This window comes from Chenopodium album, chromosome 17 (assembly GCF_948465745.1).
Source record: "Chenopodium album chromosome 17, dcCheAlbu1.1, whole genome shotgun sequence".
In the NCBI taxonomy this organism is placed as follows: Eukaryota; Viridiplantae; Streptophyta; class Magnoliopsida; order Caryophyllales; family Amaranthaceae; genus Chenopodium; species Chenopodium album.
The window spans coordinates 40,907,805-40,928,564 of NC_137850.1; the positions used below are offsets into that span (position 1 = coordinate 40,907,805).

The 20,760-nt window shown below is 35.8% G+C and overlaps 1 protein-coding gene across 1 annotated transcript; it reads right to left on the reverse strand.

The window, feature by feature from the left end:
• Positions 1-1,052: 1,052 nt before the first annotated feature.
• On the reverse strand, positions 1,053-20,490 carry LOC145587982 (regulator of telomere elongation helicase 1 homolog). Its single transcript, XM_081644623.1, has 23 exons — positions 20,345-20,490; positions 19,679-19,923; positions 19,004-19,152; positions 18,045-18,126; positions 17,734-17,881; positions 15,402-15,564; positions 15,040-15,216; positions 14,712-14,830; positions 14,571-14,616; positions 12,637-12,784; positions 12,388-12,542; positions 11,191-11,282; positions 10,996-11,103; positions 10,840-10,908; positions 9,864-9,950; positions 8,311-8,370; positions 8,118-8,233; positions 6,065-6,122; positions 5,865-5,967; positions 4,683-4,753; positions 3,994-4,572; positions 2,927-3,072; positions 1,053-1,190 (listed from the first exon to the last, which is right to left on the reverse strand). Exons 1-23 carry the CDS (start codon positions 20,444-20,446, stop codon positions 1,109-1,111), a joined length of 3,105 nt encoding a protein of 1,034 aa, XP_081500749.1. The 5' UTR covers positions 20,447-20,490; the 3' UTR covers positions 1,053-1,108.
• Between the last annotated feature and the right edge of the window lie 270 nt (positions 20,491-20,760).

Consider the following 20,760-nt stretch of genomic DNA (forward strand, 5'->3'; position numbering starts at 1 on the left):
GAGGAACAAAATTAACAAACAAAAATATAATAATTAGGGAATCTCTAAAATGTTTATTTGCTAGTAACATTAGTTTGTACTTTATTTCCTCCTTATGTTATGCATATTACTGGACTTGATTTCTCATTGACCGATATGTTTCATGGGTAAAAATCATAAATGTGAAATTAAATGTAACAAATTCCAAAAAAATCTTTGATTTGGGGCATTGATATTTGTTATGTTTGTGAATTTTTTTTGTTGTACATTCTTTGTAGTGTTTACGAGATTTCTTGATCTGTAAAGCTTTCATTTTAGAACTCTCGTTATAATGTGATAAGTAATTGATTTTTAAGCACGTTTAAATGCAATTGTAAAGGTTTCATTTTAAGGCTTCTGTTATGATGTAATAAGTAATTGATTTTTAAATACGATGTTATAAAAGCGCAAGAGAGTAAGATAATTTATCAATACTCCGTAGTATAAATTATGATGTTATCCATGTACTTTGTATTACATACGAGTATATTATTTGATAGCATTCTATTCTCACCGACTTTTATGTGGTCAGCCATTAGGGGGATTACTCGGTCGGTGTTATAGGGGTTACTTTGTTCTCTTTTTTAAAAAAAAAATAGGGGAAAATTAGGTGAATTATTTTGTAGACTACCTAGAGAGGAGAAACATGTGAAACAATTGAGTACTATCAAGCGAACCCAGTTTATTCTAGCAGGACTTGGGGTAAAATTTCTGTCCCGGAGCATAATTACAGCCTGAAATGCCTTTCAGCTACGGTGGCCTTGAGCCTCGCCCTACACAACATTTACCCAGGTTTAGACAGATCTTCGCCCCGTAAATTTGGCATGGCCCATAAACAATTATACCTAAAAGATCGGGTAAAGATCCCAACAGGTGAAGGGCGACAAGCCGAAAACAGATAGTCTTTCAAATAGAGGACTATGCAATTCCTAATGATATGTATGTTTTTTAGCTATAGCTGTATAGCACATTTACATAGAGAAGGAATAATTTTCTTCAACGCTGGCCAAATCCTTCATTCCAGTAGACATAAATCAAATGGTAACAGTTCATAAATAATATATTATCAACAAGCAGATATTCTTACAATTTACGGTTTATCTGTTCCATCAACTGAGTTACAATATTCCTCATACAAAGTATGATACTTCTCTGGGATATATTGCTTGAATCTGTCACAAATCAGCAGAAAAATCATTCAGGCATGAACATAACATTTGTTGTTAAATTGCAATAATACTGAAATATGAGTAAGGAATATAGGATAGAAACATAGGTATGTAAATCAATAATAGCAAAAAAAGGGGTGGGGATCGGTGATCAAAATAATTGTTGCAAAACAATAGCATTCCTCAAATATCCTAAAAATGATGTTGGTCATTATGTTGTTTGAATTCCAATTGAATATGAAATTTATGCTAGGGTACAGAGATTAGGGGTGAAAGTTCGGTTTTCGGTTTGGTTTTTAGCCCAAACCGAAACCGAACCACCATAATTCGGTTTCTTGATTTTGCAAACCACACCGCACCACTTTAGCTTTGAAACCGAACCAAACCAAACCACCTAAATTTCGGTTTTCTTAAAAAAAAACCGAATCGCACCGAATTTTCATATCAAACATCATAAACATCAAATTTTGCAAAAAAATCCAAACCAAAACACACCAATTAAAACCAAACCAAACCCATTTATACAAACATAATAAAACAAGTTTTAACCCAGATCCGCAAACATTCCTAGACATAATTACTATAATATCGAATTGCTATAATTTCGAAAAATTTAAGATAAAACCCTAATTTCATTGAACTAAAAATTGGAACAAAAATCATCGAAATATCAGAAAAAATTGGACAAAAATTAGTAGAAAAAAAAAACACAAACCAAATTAAAAGAAAGAAAAAGAGGACAAACCTCACATTCCACCGAAAAAACGTCGAATTTGGGTTTTTAATGGTCAAATTCGACCATGAAAACTCTAGATCTAGAGTTTTCATAGTCGAATTTGACATGAAAAACCTTTAGTTGATGGTGTTCGAAATCAAAACCTTTAATATAGTTGATGGTGTTCGTTAATGGTGAAGCGAATTCGGAATTTATTAATCAAAAGCTCGATGTTTTCGTTAATGGTGGCGAGGAGAGACAAGAAAAACGAAAAGAAAAGAGGAGAATGAGACAATGAAAGCGAAGAAGAGGAGAGAGAATGGGCAATTGGGCGAAATCCGGGAAAGAGGAGAAGAGGAAAGGAGAGAGAAAGGGTGGAAAGAGAGAGAGGGAGGCTGAGAGTGATTAGGGTTTTCTTATTTTTCATTATATACCTAGGGTATTTAGTTTTGGGCCAGGGGTTTTGTAGGATTGGGCTTATAATTCGGTTTGGTTCGGATTTGTTCGGTTTTACAATTTCCCGAACCGAAACCGAACCGAAAACCGATTTTTTTTTATTTTTGACACCGAAATCGAACCACCCTCCCAAAAAACCGAACCACATTCCTTATTCGGTTCGGTTTTTCGGTTCGGTTCGGTTTTACACCGATTCACTTTCACCCCTAACAGAGATAGTGCAAAAAGGAGAGGATAAACACTCAAGACCGTCAGTATTGCTGACTATTGCATACAGTTTGAGCATGTAGCAAGTAATCTTCAACATAATAAAATGAGAGAGTGAATAACGATTTCCCTCTGCTGTATTGATCCTAATGGTGGGAAACAATTATACATTTATACGTGTGTGCGTGCACAGTAGATATCTTGTGAAAGGTATCAGCAACATATAGCTCTGTGTGTGTGTGTGCGCGCGTGTGTGCGTGTGCATGTGCGTGTGTGTGTGCGGAACATGGGCAGTAGATATCTTGAGTGTTATGGTACTTGGAAGGTGATTCCAACACTGCCAACATAAGGACGGGCTTACCTTTTTAGAAGAGAGAGCCTTTCTTGCCCAGAAAACAGTTTTGCAATAGATTGCAAAACAGAACCTATTTTCATAGTTTTTGACTTCAGTGCCTTCAAATAACCGACAAAATCTTTGTACTCCGACTCATTAAGTTTCTGTTGGACCTGCAAGGTCAAGAGAAAGCATTTGCATTGAGCATTTATTCCATTTTAGATCATAAACCAAATAATTAATAACAGCTCTGAGCCCATTTGTTGTGTAGAGAAAACATGAGAATTCCTGGATATTACCAATGGTTAGCATTGGCCTGCAATAAAGCATGATAAACGATACAAAGCAAACAGGAAATCCTCCTTTACATTGCCGAACTTTTAAAAATGCAAGCCAAACAAAAAAAAAAAACACTATTGCATGTCAAAGAGTTGCAACATAAGAGTTCATCACTTGAAACTTATCATACCACTAATTCATTAATGCTGCTAAGCCACTCAGGCTACAGCATGCAGACTCTAACACGGGTTCTATTTCATCCTACGTAATAAAATTGGAGAAGTCATAACCTGATATTAGATAAAGGAAATCACCACCTCCAACTCCAGTCCTGGATTAATTTTCATTTAAATGAGCTAAAAGGTTTGGGTGGTGGGTGAAGGAACAAAACTAGTTTACTTACTTTTACTGCTTAAAAGTTAGCACTTATGATGGAAGCCTGGAAGATAAGTCTCATAGTTTTATACAGCTAAATTCATCTGATAATGAGTCCAATATCTTAATGATAGATAATTCTTATCTCCAACATCTTACACATATATACTAAAAACCCCTTGTAGCTTATCTGACATTTTCAGTTGTGAATTGAGCTTGTTAGATCTTATCTGAATAAAGTTTCCCTATAATTGTCTATTAAGGTGAATAATAAAGGGCTACGTATCCAGCAACTATGTATCACAAGTACAACTGATTATCTCATAGACAGGCAGAAAGGCATATCTCTGCTTCAGTAGCTCAGAATGCCGAACAATTTTGCATCATAAATGAATAGGACATTATCTGGAAGTATCCATAATAAATGCAGAGACAATTACCTGAGCTAAAAAATTATGTCCCTTAGCTTCATCATTCTGGCAAGATGAAGAAAGGGTACCCTGATTTGCCTGGCTGGAAGATGTTGCTTGTGCAGTCATATTACCACCAACCTCTATTGAAGGACTAGCAATGCTGCTTTTCAATTTCTTAGTCAAACTAATTGGACATTTTACTTCTTCCATATAGCCATTTCTTAGCACAGTGTCTTTCAATTTCACTTCTTTGATACCAGAGGTCATCTCCCAAGGAGCCTTTTTGTACTCCGTATTGTCAGGCTTCAATTCATGAACTCCCTTTCTCTTAGAAGAGCAACTAACAATCGATTCAACATCTAGATTTCGATTAGATGAAACATCACTCGTCAAGTCAACTATTTCAGAGGTCAAATGCCTATAACTTGTCCCAGAAGGACGCAGCTTGCTTCCACTCCCAAGTAAGATACTCGGTTGCATTTGCTTTTGACGCGCAAGGGACGATCGATTAGCAGGATGAAATTCATATAGCTGCCTTTCACTTTTGCCTCTCTCAGCATTGTTTCTGGCAGATGATGACACCATACAGCATTCTTCATCCACAGCCTACCAAAAAATTCCAAAAATGTAGTGGAATAGTCAGTGGGAAAAGGATTCATTAACAGCATATCCATGTCCCAGCAGAATGTTCCAGATCATGCAATATGCAACCTTACCACAGTTTTGAATTTCATTTCTGAACAACAATTGTCACGAGATAGAGAGGCCTTTTCGCTGCATGCTTTTCCTGCAGAAAGATTTCAACTGTCAAGCTTCAACCATTATTCCTATAGTCCTGCTGTAACCAGTGATATAGAGTACAATAGTACATGGTCTACTGTACAGCAATATGCAAAGTCAACAACTTAACACGATAATATATTTTTGTAAAAAAAATGAATAAATTATTCATTCAAAAATCACAGAAACATCATTGAGAGCTCTCTTATATAACCCATATAAAATTCTCTCTCTGGGTCAGCCTTCCCTTCCATGGTTCCGTTAGTAATATAACTTGCTTCCTAATGTCTACCTGCAGTACTTTAAACCTAAGTCTCTGGGTCATTATATTAATACTTCTTTTTATTCTTCAACTTCCATAGAAGAGGCAATAACCCTGCAACAACACAGAGCAAGTGCCAATCTACAACTTAGCCTCCCCCCAAAAAAACCTCAATACACCAGTATATCTTTAGTTCAGCAAGTGACCGAGTGTGCAGGGGTATCTTGCAAAGTACAGTATTATTCTAGCAAATTTGTTGACAATTCTTCATGTTAGGTACTATGAACAAAATATATCAAAATTACAATTCCTTCAAAGATGTGAATTAAGGGCCTGTTCAGTTTAGCTTAATTTCAGTTCAGTTCAGTTTAGCTCCGCTCCGCTCCAATCAGTTCAGTTCAGCTCCTAATTTCCTTCTCTCATATATTCATTTCAGCTCTATTCAATTCACTTCAGTTCAGTTCAGCTTAGTAAATGTGAATAGGCCCTAAATCGCCGCCCCCAAATCATTTTGGGACTAAGGTTTTGTTGTTGTTGTATGTGAATTAAGTCGCAGAAAGAAAATGAACACTTATTATTTAGTATGATCTTTGATTGGTGATCTTTCACAGTGGCATAAAAGGCATGATAAAATAATTTTTAAAAAAAAGATTCATTCTTGCAGCCATGTGATGACACAAAAGATACTAAGGGCATAAGTGACAGAGTAACTGATTGCAAATTAACAGACTTAAGAAAAACTGCAGTTGTAGGACACAACAGTACAAACAACATAGATGGCCGTGAATAGGACAATAAATTAATACGTCACAAACAGAATTTACATGAAAAAATATCACCAATAAAAATACTTAACCGTTGTAAACAACTTCAACTGGCTCAGCCTTTACAGGAAGATGAGCTCCAGCACGAAAAAACCGGGTTAAGGAGTATACAACATCCCCAAATTTGGAATAACACTGCAACATGAAATCGCAAATTTTAGAAAGACCAGAATTAGAAAATGAAAATCTTCCCTATTGTACGTCAGATTGAAAAAGAACTTCACAAATGCACCTGGATATGAGGCTGTATCCAACGTGAAACTTGAGCCTGACGATGTGATGATGCAAACCTGTTTGAAACTAAAAAATTAACCATCAACTAAGCCAAAACTTTGATCACTAGTTGGCTAATCAAATTCAATTTTGCGTAATAAGAGTATATTGTGTACAAACACGTGACTTCCAAGTTACACTTTCTTGCATTAATTTACATATTTTAGTGCTACTCAATTTACACAATAGTCTAAGACATAGTCCAATCAAGCAAAAGTAGAATTGCTCAAAAGAGAAGCCAAAATCTTATTATGTGCTCTTTTGCTCTCACAAGCATGAAAAGCTTATGACTAAATCAGACAAGATTGTCATTCATAATTAGCAAGTCCACAATTCATAATCCTGAATTCACCTTATTGCATTTTATCTTTTCCATCTTCTTTTACTCTTCCTCTTGTTTCACCTTAGATGTGCAGAAATTCAGGACCAGTTAGTCAGTCACTGAACAGATCACATAAACTTTTGGGATAAAAATCCTAGTGTCCCTATTCACCAACCTGAAATGCTAAATACATGGCCAGCCAGATAAGACAGCAAGTTCCCATGGATAGGAAGTAGGAAAGCAATGAAAAATGGGTTCAACGGTCCGGAATCAATTGATAGCTAATTCTCCAGTATAAGATTGTGTGCAAATACACTGCTACCGATTATAACTAAATTAGGCCAAAATATACCACTTCCATGTATTTATACTCCTTCATCAGTTGCAGTTCGCGAGGGGATTAGGGAATCAGATAATTACGGTTGAAGATGAAGCAATTATAAAGAGAGGGTTTAGACGCTCACAGATAATGATGTGCTATGAAATAATGTCACTATCTGGAAATTTGTAGTCAAGCAAGAAGATTTTACTTTGCTACAATTACTTATTGGCTGGTTGAGTAAGGTATAGATCAATATTTATTTCGGATGGGTCAATTAAGGGAACACAGAAAGCATGAACATCAAGACATCACAATCGCTATATTCAAGATAATTGGGGAGAGGAAGCAGCTTTGGATTAAAGTCGCTCTACAAGACAGGTTTTGAAAAAAGGTGATGCTTAGTGCATACAGCTGCATGACTGAAATAAAAGGCTCCTTTACCAATAAGAGTTGCTAGAATCCTAGTGTCCCTTCTGTAGCACTATGGAACGGCAGACTCCTCCAAAGGTCTCATCTCAAAGAAAGATTCCATTTTTTCCTAAAGTTCTTTCTCCTACAAACTTTATCATAGTCAGGAGTTCCAGAATATAAGAAAAGAAGTTCCAGTGGCTAGGAAACGAAAAAAATAGTTGCCTAGGATCACAGGACAGTTAAACTTGGCACCTTGAGCAAGGAATCAAGTGGTGCATGTATAAGGAGAGGAGCAAAGGACATTTGAGATTGAAATTTCATACTTTCATCTATTCAGATCAGTGAGTTTAAGTTGTCAAAAGGTGTTGTCTAGCTGGATCCAGTTCTGCTTTATGGAATCGCAGGTATTTTCTTAAATTTGTGGTATTAAGTAGAAGATTATATCCTGAGGACACCAAAAGAATTTAATTCTCATCCCTCCGCTTGTGCATGAATGGCATTATGTGGGAAACAGGAAATACTACGTAATTAAGTAGCTCAGGTTTCTGCTGTCATTCTATGATCACTATTGACAGACTTTTTGTTTTATAATGAACGTACTATGTCTTACTGACTGTACTCAGTTATAGATAAGAATAGGTAAGTACTGTGATGAGCTTCATTTTTCAGTGGTATAAATAAAATACATTACACCCAATTGCCACACTGAAAGAAAAAAAAATAATAATAACAGGTTTTATCAAGCAAATTGATATGACAGACAGACAAAAGAACTCGGATAATAAATGTTAATGCTTAGGAAATTGATAACAAAGAAACGGCGTAGCAACCTATCTTGCAAAAAAAAAATGAACTTTCACAAAGTCACAGACCTTCAGGTAACATAGCAGATTCACTATTTACTGTGATTGGCAAAAGTGGAAAGAATTCATCAAAACGAATAGGTACTAAGTAAACCTTTCATCGCAGAATATTATTGCTCCATAATCATGCCGATGACGGATTACACGTCCAACAGCCTGATTTACAGCCCGAGAAGCTTGTTGATCATACCATGCTTCTCCTGTTAGAGGCTGCCATTGAAGATCTTCAATTAGCAAGAGCAAGAAAATCCTTTTCAGAAGCAACCTTATATGCTCCATCCACATACCTTATGACCTGTATTTTGATCCCGTGCATGTTCATCCAAAAATTCACGTTTAAGTCGGACCTACAGTTAACATATTGTGGGAAGAACTTCAGACCCAATAACAAGAACAAACGATGAAAGTAACCAACCATATAAATAAATAGGAGTAGCTTAAATTTCAAGGGAAGAACAAATAAATACCACACAATTTTGTTACCCTCTAATATGTTTGGATTGACCATTCTGGAATATTCAAGGCCATACTATTCAATTATGTATCACAGATGGAATTAAAAGAAATCAACAATTATGTTCAAGAGAATCAGACCCAAAACAGCAAAGAAGATTAGTGGAAATCAATCTGTTGAACCAATATACTAGGCATCACATGCAAATCAAATTCGAGATATATTTAGAGTAACATGCCCAACATTACTCAAAAGCAAAATCTAATCTCCATACAAATTCTTAATTAAGAAACTGAAGAATTAGCGATGAGAGGTATGTTAGATTTTTGGTTCTTTTATTTAAGATGAAGGCTGTTAATAGAGCCAGCTTCTCTTTAATCGCAGTAAAAAGGTTGTGCAAGCCACCCCACAAATTCCGCATAAACTACATCTCAGACTCTCAGTACTAAGTTATTTCAAACTCATTTTGCGTGTACACATTCTCCAATTACTACTATGGAAGAGTTTTCAGGGGGTATTTTCTCAAATTACTACCTCCGCTTCATATTATGTGCAATATTTACTAGAAACGGTTTCTACACATTATGTGCGACAAATGTTTTTTTTTTTTCCTTTTTATGTTGTCATTTCTTTCCATCTCTCACCTCATCACATGCATCTCTATCTTCCTCTCTTCATTCAACACTCACAAACTAATTTTGCCAAGGAGTCCATACAAACTCATTTGTAGCACACAATATGAAACAGAGGTAATAAATACATTTCTATTGTTCCTACTATCTCTCAAGCAAAGCTCTTTGCATCACAATGCTTATTGTATCAGTTTGACCTTCTATAAGTGGAGAAAATTATGGGTCAATAATAAAGACATTTACTATATGTTATTGATTCAGCACCAACTACAGTGTCCAAGAAGATATTCATATTTTTCCTTTGAAATCATTGCAATATGATATAGAAAAACAGTCTATGATGCATAATATTAAACACAAGTTAATAATACACTAAGTACAGCATGCCGTGAATGGAAATCCTAAATTCTGTTACTGAACAGCTATTACGTAAAGTGACAGCCTTATTTTAGTTCAATGGTGAATGAGTTTTTGTTGACTATCACAAATCTGGTTTGGGGAAGTAAAGACAGGAGGACAACCTGCTGTGATTAATAAAACATACTTTAAATATATTCTCGACGTTAACAATCAAAGAGAAAAAGGTCATGTTTGAGATGATATGAACCACCATATTCTCAGTTCCAAAACTGCATGCAATTATTCTTTACCAAACATCGATAGAAAGTTGAGTAATCTATGACTTCATCAACAGTATGTAATTGATACTAAAATACTAAACATCATTTGGAAGTTAATATAAATAGACTTGAACCTTAGGATCTGTTCTTAAGGCAAATGGCAATCCAGTAACAACCACAGCTCTCCCATATTGATCTGCAAAATCCAATCCTTCACTGACCTGTAAATCATGGTAACACAAGAAAGATAGTTGAAGAAGCTGTAGTTCATTTTCAACTTAAACATGAAAATATAACAGCAATATGCCAAAATAAAGTTTAAAGCTAATAATCGGAGTTGGAAATTTCTTTAAGCACACTTCTTCCAAAGACTCAAGGATATAAGTTTCATTACTGGATACTGAACCAGATAACCTAAATGGCTCAGCTTGCAAGTATAGTCCAGACCTGCAATGTGCTTCTGACATATAACATGTGTACAAAATTTAACTACATCTTCAAGCATAAAGAAGAAAAAGAGACTGAAGAAATTGAAGTTGGGCCAGCGAATGAAAAGGCTCAGGTCCAAAATTAACTAATCTTTCTTATGTTGTCTGACGCATTGTAGTACTAGTACATAAAATACGAGTATGATTTCCTCAAACTAGTATGGTTTCCCGATTTTAGGGGTTTGCCAATACCACCAGGCCACCAGCTTCCCTAGATCTTCCAGTCGTAGAAAAGTTTTTGGCTCCTATATCTTTTTGATTGGCTGAAATTTCAAAATTAGAAGGGGGGCGGAAGATTGACGGTCTGCGCCATCCCCAAGAGGTCCCAAATAATCACGCGCTCCATACTCACAAAAGTTAGCCGTACCCATTTTCAGTGAGACGTACCAGGGACGTATTTAGGCCATACCTGTACCCAATACTTCCCCGGTACGGGAAACGCCTTTGATCCGTATCCTCCCTTTACTCAATGATTTTTAGGCTCATCTTCTCAAATTTCCAGGTCAATTTATTTGCATGGAAGCATATATCACATAATCAAGCATCCTAGATCATTTAATTCAATGTGCCAGTGAACATCATAGCATTGAGAGCTACATCATCACTATTTCTTATTTTGTACCTTGCCACGACAAACAGCAAAAAACACAGCTCCAGATGTAGATGGATTATTTAACTTGGATGTGAAATCCTGCAATTGATACCATTGCATCAGGTTCACAAGTTGAAAATGGCATAAGAAAGGAAGCCAATTGACGAAACTGAACAGTTAAGTTACCTCAATCGATGTAGAAAATAATGAAGACTGTCTAGGTTCAATCACAGGTTGTTTAAATTTGCAAATTCTTTCCCATATAGTACTTTGACTAGCCAAATTTCCACGAGACTAGCAAAATAAAGCTTAATGTGAAATCATTTCAATGAAATCCAATCAAACACAAACTCTGGAAAAACAACTTATCCAATTTCTTACATGATCCTTCCAGCAACTGATACAATTTTCCATGATATAGTATGACGGGAAAAATACAAGTAGGCCATCGGGCACTATCCGAGCAAAATTGACTGCAATATGAATCAGTAGGACACAAATGTGAGAAACAACAGATAAAGGGAATTATAAAAAACTTTGACACTGCATAAAGACTGAAATGATACAATATTCCCCCCACCCCCCAAATCCACCACATACACACACACAGCACAAGCCCAGATCTTAGGATGTCCAAGAACTCGAGCAGAGCTCCAACCAGCTGAGCTACTACTACAGCTCAACAGGGAAAGGTTAATTAAAAAAGGCCATAATGTAGTATCCTGCAGGATTATCAAAACAAATTTTCACTCTCATTCTTTTCTACGGTCTTAATGTTCTCTCGCTACTATCATACATCCATAGAAGACTGAACATAGCTTCTGAATTCTCTGAAAAAAACTAGATTCATCCTCTAAGATATACGACTGATGCCACAGGTGAATAGGTCTGTTATTTAACTAATCTAAGCCTTGGTCTTCTACAAGGCATATAAAATATTATAGGCCTGGGATTGTGTACAATCAAAATGATAAGCTACTTCCGATAAATAAGTAAACAAAAAATAAGTTGAACTATAGGCCAATCAACTCTGAATCAATGTATCTTTACAGTAACCCATGGAATATATTGTTTGCAAACATCCAAGCTAAAGTAGAAAGAGTCAGCCAAAGACAGCCCGGCATGCGGGCATGATGATCTTCCATTTTGAAAATTCTACAATCTCTTAACAGCCAGAAAGCAATGTTGACCACATAGAGAACATAATGTATATGGAAATTGAGTCACAGTCCTGCGCCGAGACCAGATTATATTTTCCTTAAAGAAGATGAGGACAAGCAATATCAAAAGAGAAAGTGCATATTATACATTTCTCAAGCCACAGAGTATGACAAATACAAGCCAGACTTCATCTACATGAGATCCACAATAAATTTTTCTTCTTTCTCTTTAATCTTGATCCCTCAAACAATAGAGAGACATGATATCTCTTATCATTCACATACTATATCTTTCCCATACATAGTCATAACTCATAACAAAGGTTATAATCACAGAGGTTATAATCACAATACGCCTTAAAATGTATCGTCAATCAAATTTTAAAAGGGCAAATGAAGAATATTCAGTCCAGCATACCTATGGCATTCCCCAATTCCTGTTTGTATTCTAAGACATCACGAGTCCGGTAAGAAGAGTTGAAAGAATAATTAGATGGGCCCACTGGTACAACTCCGGCCCAGATCTGACTTGACGATATAACATGAGGATTCTCCAGTCGTATGGGGAATTCCCTGATATGAAGAGAAAATTACATTTTGTTGTGGTAAGAGAGCTATTAAGAACATAGTAGTAGTGTAACATAGAAAACCAGCAGTCCCAACTTACAGCTTCAACTCATATGCAAATGAATCCATGGGAGACAACGTTCCTGATGTTAAAATGATTGATCCAACACCTCTTCTGGAGAAGTCTTCCATGCTAATTCCTGGATTGAAGCACCACCAACTGAGTGTCCTAGCACCAGACACATTACCTGAACCGTAAAATAAGTGAGCACTTTTTTCAAACAAAGAACACTCCTCAGAAAATAGGAGAATTGGAACATGTAAACTAGCAAGAAATTACTTCTATGTTGTCAGACAATGAACCCCAACGATCACAAAAACAATCATCTAATATGCCAAGATATATTTGGAATTCTCTCAATTGAAATTTAGAAGGCATGGTATTTCAGTAATTGGAGATTTAGGAACAAAAAAAAATTAGAAAATACTCTATGGAAGGGTCATGATGTCAAGAGAAAAAAGCTAATTAAAGACCAATAATAGCATGGACCTAGGACCACGGTGTGTGCATTCTTGTCCCTCATGCTAATAGAGTTCAATAATTATGAACATATATGTTCAAATATAACAAATATGCTCATCATTTTTGAAATACACATTCACTTCAGCTGCTGAAATTTTGTCTTCTTTAAAAACACTATGACCTATATCTCCATAAACTATGAATTATACATTACCATTGAGCTATATGTTTATATTAATTCAGCTATATCTTTGAACAATACTTCCTCCGCGCCATGAAGTTCTTCCCACTTTCCGCTTAAAGTCGATCCATGAGGTTCTTCCCACTTTTTCTTTATTTCATTTTTGCCAAAAGAAAACTATAAATTTACCCCACTTTGGGCCTTTTTTATTACCACATTTCTTATTACACTGTATCTCTCTCCTCAAAAAGTAACCACAAATACCAACTTAAATTACTTTATATATCTTCCTTGGTATGAGACTATGTTTTTTTTTATGATGATAACTTTTTTATTTTTATTTTTATAAGAAGAATGGGGGATATTTTTAGGATAAGAAGAATGGGGGACTCGCTTGAGGGGGTAGATGACTCGGATAAGAGAAATCCCTCAAATAAGTTCCACGAGGTTTGATCCCTAGACCTCAAGGGTACGAGGTGGGCAGCAACGCCACTACACCACCTCAACCTCAACATTGGTATGCAAGTGTATGTATCTACAATAAATGGGAAAAACTTCCGTGGAACGGAGGGAGTATCTTCGTAATTGCTGAGCTATATGTTCAACATTATTAATATAATGTAAAGAATATTTTGGGGATGGAGAGCGTACAACCACTTAAGCATAGAAATACAATCTCCCAAGTCTCCTAGTATTATTCACCAAGAATAAGAGTTTGCAACCCTGCACATTTGGTTTCTCCAGCTTGATAATAATAAGTTTATAAGTAAAGAAAATAAAAAACCAAATTTAACTCATTTGAGCTATGAAACAAAAACAGCTATCACATCAACTAGAGTCAAAGTTTATAAACAGTGTTAATGATGCTGAACTATGAGAGAAGATGTCCTGACCCTGACAAGTGACAACATTTCCATGATAATGTAGAGTAGACATGAATTTTTTCATATTTTCACCACCTATCAGTCTATCCCCCCTCTTTCAAATAAGCATCAATATCTCTAACTCAAGGTTCACCAGAGTAAATCGACAAAACAGTACTCGAAGCTACTAAGTAGTGCAGGGGCTAGTGATTGCAGAAAAGTCATCAGGCTTGTTCATGCTAGACCTTGACTGAAAATGCAGACTGGAAATTATGTATGGAGTACATAGTTAAAGTTGTTTAGAGAATGACATTTAATAGACTAATAATGCAAATTAAAAATTATAAATTATCAATGTGATAAATGGATCAAATGACATTCCCTTAAACATACGAACAAGTCAACAAACTTCATTTCTTCTATTAAAACATTTAAACTCCAGATTTAAGCAACTCGTGAAGATTTACCTTTATTAGCATCAAAATCGCTTGCTGAACGCTCTTGAACATGTAACTGCAATTACGCAAAGTGGACTTGTCAGACATCACCCTTTTCACAAGGAAAACAATTAAACAATGGAGCAAGAGATCAAGGATAGCAGAACTTACACGGTAATACTTTGCATGAGAAGTATCTCCATCTCTAAAGATCATATTCAGAATATCACCCAAAGTCTCTAACTTGCAGGAGGTTCCATGCGACTCTTTACTTTCAGTTCCGTTGGCATCTACAGCAAAGACATGGATTTTGAGAGCAACATATGGTAGTGTTAATGGTAACAGTTTTCACATACGCTTATACATGGATTCTCAGAAGTACAAGCATCCATGCACACAAGCATATCCACACAAGGTGACAAGGGTGAAGGGACATATATACGATTGTCAGTAATTCAGATCATGCAAGCTCGTAAACTAACAAAGGCTCCTTGTTTACCTTCTTCAAGAAGCAGAACAGCTTCTTCAATATTTCCAGTGAGCATGCTTACAGTCTTACTGGTGACATTCAAATCAGCAAGTAATTCATAAATATAAGGGCCTGGTCTAGTAAAACCAAGTTCCTTGGACTCAATTGGCACTTCAGCTATTCTCTTCTCAAGCTTCAATAAAAGGGCTGTTTGAACAACAGAGCAAAAGTATCAAATTCAATTTCAGGGCAAAGGCCAGTAGAGATCCCTTATAAAATAAAACAAACTTATTCTAGTGAAAAACTATGATAATCAGGTTTTAATAAAAATTAAAAAATCAAAAGACCCCATACATCAAGCACTACCAGAGTACCAGTCATAGATCTAATACCTCTAAGAATAGCAAAGTTGTCAGGATTAGAGCTCTTGTCACTGGACTTTTCTATATCTCTTCTTTGGATAGATATGTCAATGCAGCTTTTTGCTTCAGAAATGCAGGCAGACAACAATGAAGAAGGCAAGTCAAAAGACGCTGCATCAGAACATATGCTTTCCTGCATTTTACACAACAGAGAGACTTCAAACTCATCTGCTACTCAAAATTATTTTGATGCAGTGCCAGGCTAAGAAAGCAAGAAATTTCCATTTCAACCTAAGCAATAGAGATAGCATAGAAGACATATTTTTCCACTCTTTTATGAGTCAAAAAATGATATAGATTGAACTGCAAAAGGCTGAGTAACTGCATAAAAATGTAAGGTATATGGGTTTTTTTTTTTTTATAACTTGCAACCAAGTAGAAAGGAACACAAACCAAAGAAAAGGTGAGAGCAAGTGAAAATGACAAAAATACCCTAATAGGCTAATACCACATCATCAACCAGTCAACCTCTCTCTCCTTACCAGATATGAGACCACTGCCAAAGCTCACCTGAATTCTATGGTACGCCAGGAAACCACCTCTACTCTTTTACATTTATAGCCCAATGATTTGTTTAAGCAGCACCTACTAAACCAAAGTTCACATACACCAAATTCTATTTCACAAGAATGAGATGAATTTCTTCAAATATGAAACCCAAAATTTCAGAAATCTCCCAAAAAACATCAATTATAAACAAGAAAATGTATAGTTCACAGATTATTTTGGTGAAACTTGAAGGGATAGATCTTTCTCTAACTGTAGTTGTACGGGTAGCTGCTAGTTGTAGAATAACAGTTAGCTGTCAACAAGTTACTAGCTGAGAAGATAGATGATTAAAGTATGAATGTTCTGTGAAGTAGTTGTTGATTAGCCCGTCAAAATGTAAAATTAAATATACTTTTTCCTAAACTAATATAATAAAAAAAAAAAAAACAAAACTAGAAATAAAAGGAGAGAGAGAGAGAGAACAGAAAAGAAAAAAATCAACTACCATTACTTTTTGAAAACTAATAATTATAGCTTTTGATAAAAGCTACCTCCACAACTAAGCACTACCCACACGACTACATTGCCAAACACTTTTTATTTAAGTTTGGTCAAACTACTAAAAGCTACTTAAAAGATACTCAAAAGCTACTACCGAACACACCCGTTGTAGGACAAAACTTGGTGGCGAAGGTGGTTCCGCTCTTTTTCTCCCTCTCTCTTCATTGTGTCTTTGAGGTCGGTGACAGTAAATGTGGTGGTTGATCACTGCAACAGTAATGGTGACAATGACGATGGGAGTCAAAGACATTTGGGGAAGAGGTATGCTTGCGGATTCTCTGAAAAGGGGGTACAACTGACTACTTGTGGTGGTGGTGGTGGTGGTGGTGACTTAGGGCAATTCAAGTGGGATGGGAGAGGGTGGGTCTGGTGCTTTGTGTTGGGGCTAGGGTTCACTAGCAAAGAAGGTGGGTCTGGTTGGGGTTAGGGTTAACTGGCAAAGAAATACTGTAACATATTTCCACCTAACTGCTTGTTGCCTAATTTTCACAATGAAAAAATAAAAAATGAAGGAAAAAAACAAGTCAAGGAGGGAGGTGGAATAAATTCCTCCAACATCATTAAAAAAGAAAACCAGATGTTGGTGCATGTTCTATGGGAAAACGAGGGGAGGGGGTGCTTTGCACAGGCCACAAGGCTGAAGCATTGTTAATGGAATAAGACAGAATAATCAATCATGAACATAGTAGTGAGCATATATCCATTGTCATGAATATCAATGAATCTCTTTTCTAATCTACGAAAAAACAATTAAAGCCCAATTAAAACTATTATCAAAGCATGCGAATAAGAATCAGAGTGGCTGGTTGGTAGACCATAAGGACAATTTATTTGCCCACCCTTGGGTGATTGGATAGATTTTCATGGTCATGGGTGTGAAGGAACAAGGAAAGGAGAGTAAGGAAGAAAATCAAGAAACTATGTAGATTAGGTTCGGGGTTCTAACCTGCCTGGAATTACCTGGAGCCCCAGCCATAAGCAAGGTATACATACAGAGACGATTATTAAAATTATGATTAAGCATACACACAATAAAACTGTAATGAACAATATAATTACATACAAAAGTACTACCTCCGTTAAGTATTAGTTGCAACTTTGGGTATTATTTGTGAGATATAAAATATTCCAAAGTTGCAACTAATATTTAACGGAGGTTGTAAATAGTAATAAAATGACAAAGCCAGTAGTATAATTATGGAGACTTAACAGAAACCTCCATCAGAAACAAAAAACAAGATATCCTACTCACCAAATTATGAGCTTCATCAAATATCAATATGCTGCTGTTCCACTCTATTCCAAGGGATTTTTTATATGCACGTTCAATGAGATAGTTGTAGGGGGCAAACAATATGTCAACAGATTTAATCAGCTCACGTGACACATAGTATGGGCACCTACACAAAAGTAACTGGTCACCAATCTCACTAAACAACAATAATAAAATAGCATACAAGCAAAGCTCATCAATTGCTTGTCACCATTAAGTTCATACGAGAGAGGGGGTGGAGGGGTAGGAGCTCAAGGAAAAAAAATAAGTATACTAGTATTAACACCTACGGCCCACAGCTTTTCCCAACGTTAAGTAGATCCTCGATGTCAATAGGTTCATCTCCAATGTGAGGATTGCTTTTGACAAAATCTGCCAAAGAAAGAAGTTAAACACACAAGTGCGGACACTATAAGATGTCAAGGAGAGACAATCATGTACAAATCTATGCCCAACTAGAGAGAAACTTCTTTAAAATAACTCAGAAACGTCAAAGAGACAATTATCACTCAATTTCCAATAATAGATTCAAATGGGGTTCACTAGTGTAATACATGCCACAAACCTACCAAAATCACAAGGAAACTTTAATCATTAAGACATAGATACAAGGAGACATTGCATCAATAAATCACAAGGAGACATAGCATGAGGGGATTAACAAAAAAAATGTGAATTAGAAGTCATGAGAGGGGAGAACAATATGTAAGCACAACCTTAACAATGGAGATTTAAGCCTTATAATTTTGTAAATGCAGCACAACAAAATAACTTTCATCCACTTTCTGAAATCTTAACTTCAAATAACTCCAATGAATATAAACAACGTGAACATGGAATGGAAAATTTTCAAAAGAGAACTTTGGTGACATTGTCAATGAGCCAACTAAAGTTTTTTTATTAGGGTCAATCTCATTGCTCTAATATTAAATTTGTAGAATAGTCCTTAGGCCAAAATTAGTAGTCAAGTATATAGTATACTATATTAGGATGGCATGAATCAAATGCCACATGTCCTACATATAAATTATAGAATTAGATTTCCAAACATAAACTGTTAAAAAAGGAGAGACTATAGGAGGGTTTTTTGGTAGAAAGACAGAGAATTCTTAATTATGAGAGGCAAGGGCAATGGGGCATAAATTTGTTGATAGGAGTAATTCATTTTCACAATTCTCTCATGCACATTCAAAACAATCATCTTTATCTTTATGAAAATATGTCATATAAAGGGAGAAAAAGATAATACCGGTTGTAAGCTTGTGATGTTTACAATAATGTTTGCTCCGTCGTTTTCGAGCAAAAGAGCAAGCATTGGTTTGTGCTCTCCCTTTAAGTAATTTGACTTTATCATGAATACAAAGTTGTTCACGAGATCCTAAAATAGTCATTTTCGGTCTGCACAATGAACTCATGTATCAAACAAAGCATAATCATATACTAATATGATAATACAGCTTAACATAATCAACTAAGCATCTGTTCCACACATTCAAAGAAAATGAATGTGCGACAATATATTATTGAAGAATAGTAAAAAATTAAAACTAGTGAGCCCAAAATCAGTGGCGCATATTGTGATGTATAAGACTACACTGCAAGTACTAGATAATTAATTAATAAAGTTAATGAAATGGCAGTAACCAAGCTCCCCAAAAAATCATATAATTTTAAAATTAACAAGAAGGAGAAAAATCAAAAAAATAGATCTTATAGTTGTAGCTTGTAAGACATTCATACAAAAACATACTTCTCGGCTGGCAATAAGGAAAAGAAAATATCAAAGAAGAAAGCTCAGTACACATAAGTGAAGATCAAAGCAAACAAATCTATGCCAGCACAACTGCACAATAAAGAAAGGACTTTGATTCAAATTGTCACAATTTCTTTAGAGCGAAATCAGGCATACATTCAACATATTCACCTGTAATTTGTTTTCTTCAATTCCTGGATCACCTGTCGTAGCTGACTATGAGTCCGAGAAGTATATACAATTTTTGGCAGCAATGAGCCAGCAGACTGCGATGATTGGCTATCTGACGACTCGTTTTTATTCACAGATAGACCAGAAGAAAAAGGACCCAAACTTGCCCTATAAGCCAATGTAGCACATAGAAGGCACAATGTTTTCCCAGTTCCTGTTGGACTCTCCAACAATGCATTGCTTTTCTGTCATATCAAACATAATTTCAATGAATCACATTTGATCATCCACCAACAAAACTAATACATCCAACTACATTAAACCGGGCAATTCGAACCGTGATGCTTGCCAAATTAACTAATTCCCAAAAAATTCAAAAGCATTATATACAAACAAGATTACTCAGTTTCTCAAACACTCAATCGACTACTAAAAGTCACGAAAACGCCACACGGTATACTCACTGCATCCCAAATTACTAATTGACAGTCGTAATTTAAACTAGTAACGTGACAATTAAATCCGGAATAGGGTAGTATTCAAAAAATAAAACAATGTCGAAATTTTCTATGATTTCTACAGCATTTCTACCCTTGAACAAGTAATTCAAATAAAGTACCGCAATAATTATCCCCGAAAAATGAATTGAAAAAGGTTAAAGCTTACTTGTTGAAGTGATTGAATGACTTTATCCATGTAATCGATCTGGGAATCGTAAGCATTGTAGGGGAAATCGACATTGATTCCTCTGATGTTGTATATCGGCATTGCTATTGAATAATTAAAATTATTAACTTGGGGAATGGAATGCTTATAATCATCTATCACGGAGAACAAAAACCCTAGAAATTGGAGGGGGCAATGGAGTTGCTTAAATTGAGAATATATGGAATTTCCCGCCAATTTGTCCCGACTAAGGACTAACCAAGGTCGTAGACTCGCAGGGACTCGTGGCTTCTTAGCGAAACCTTTGCTTTAGCTTCTTTTAGAAGTTTTTTAGACCCAGTTTGGTTGTAAAACTTGTAAGACCAACTCCAACAGTGAGACACAACTTTGAGTATTGAAATACTTGTTTTCACAAA

Coding starts and splice junctions, on each gene's coding strand:
- LOC145587982 (XM_081644623.1), bottom strand. CDS start 20,446: ATGCCGATATACAACATCAGAGGAATCAATGTCGATTTCCCCTACAAT. Junction 14,617..14,711: donor CTCATGCAAAGTATTACCGT/GTAAGTTCTGCT, acceptor GCGTAATTGCAG/TTACATGTTCAAGAGCGTTC. Junction 10,909..10,995: donor TATTTTCTACATCGATTGAG/GTAACTTAACTG, acceptor TATCAATTGCAG/GATTTCACATCCAAGTTAAA.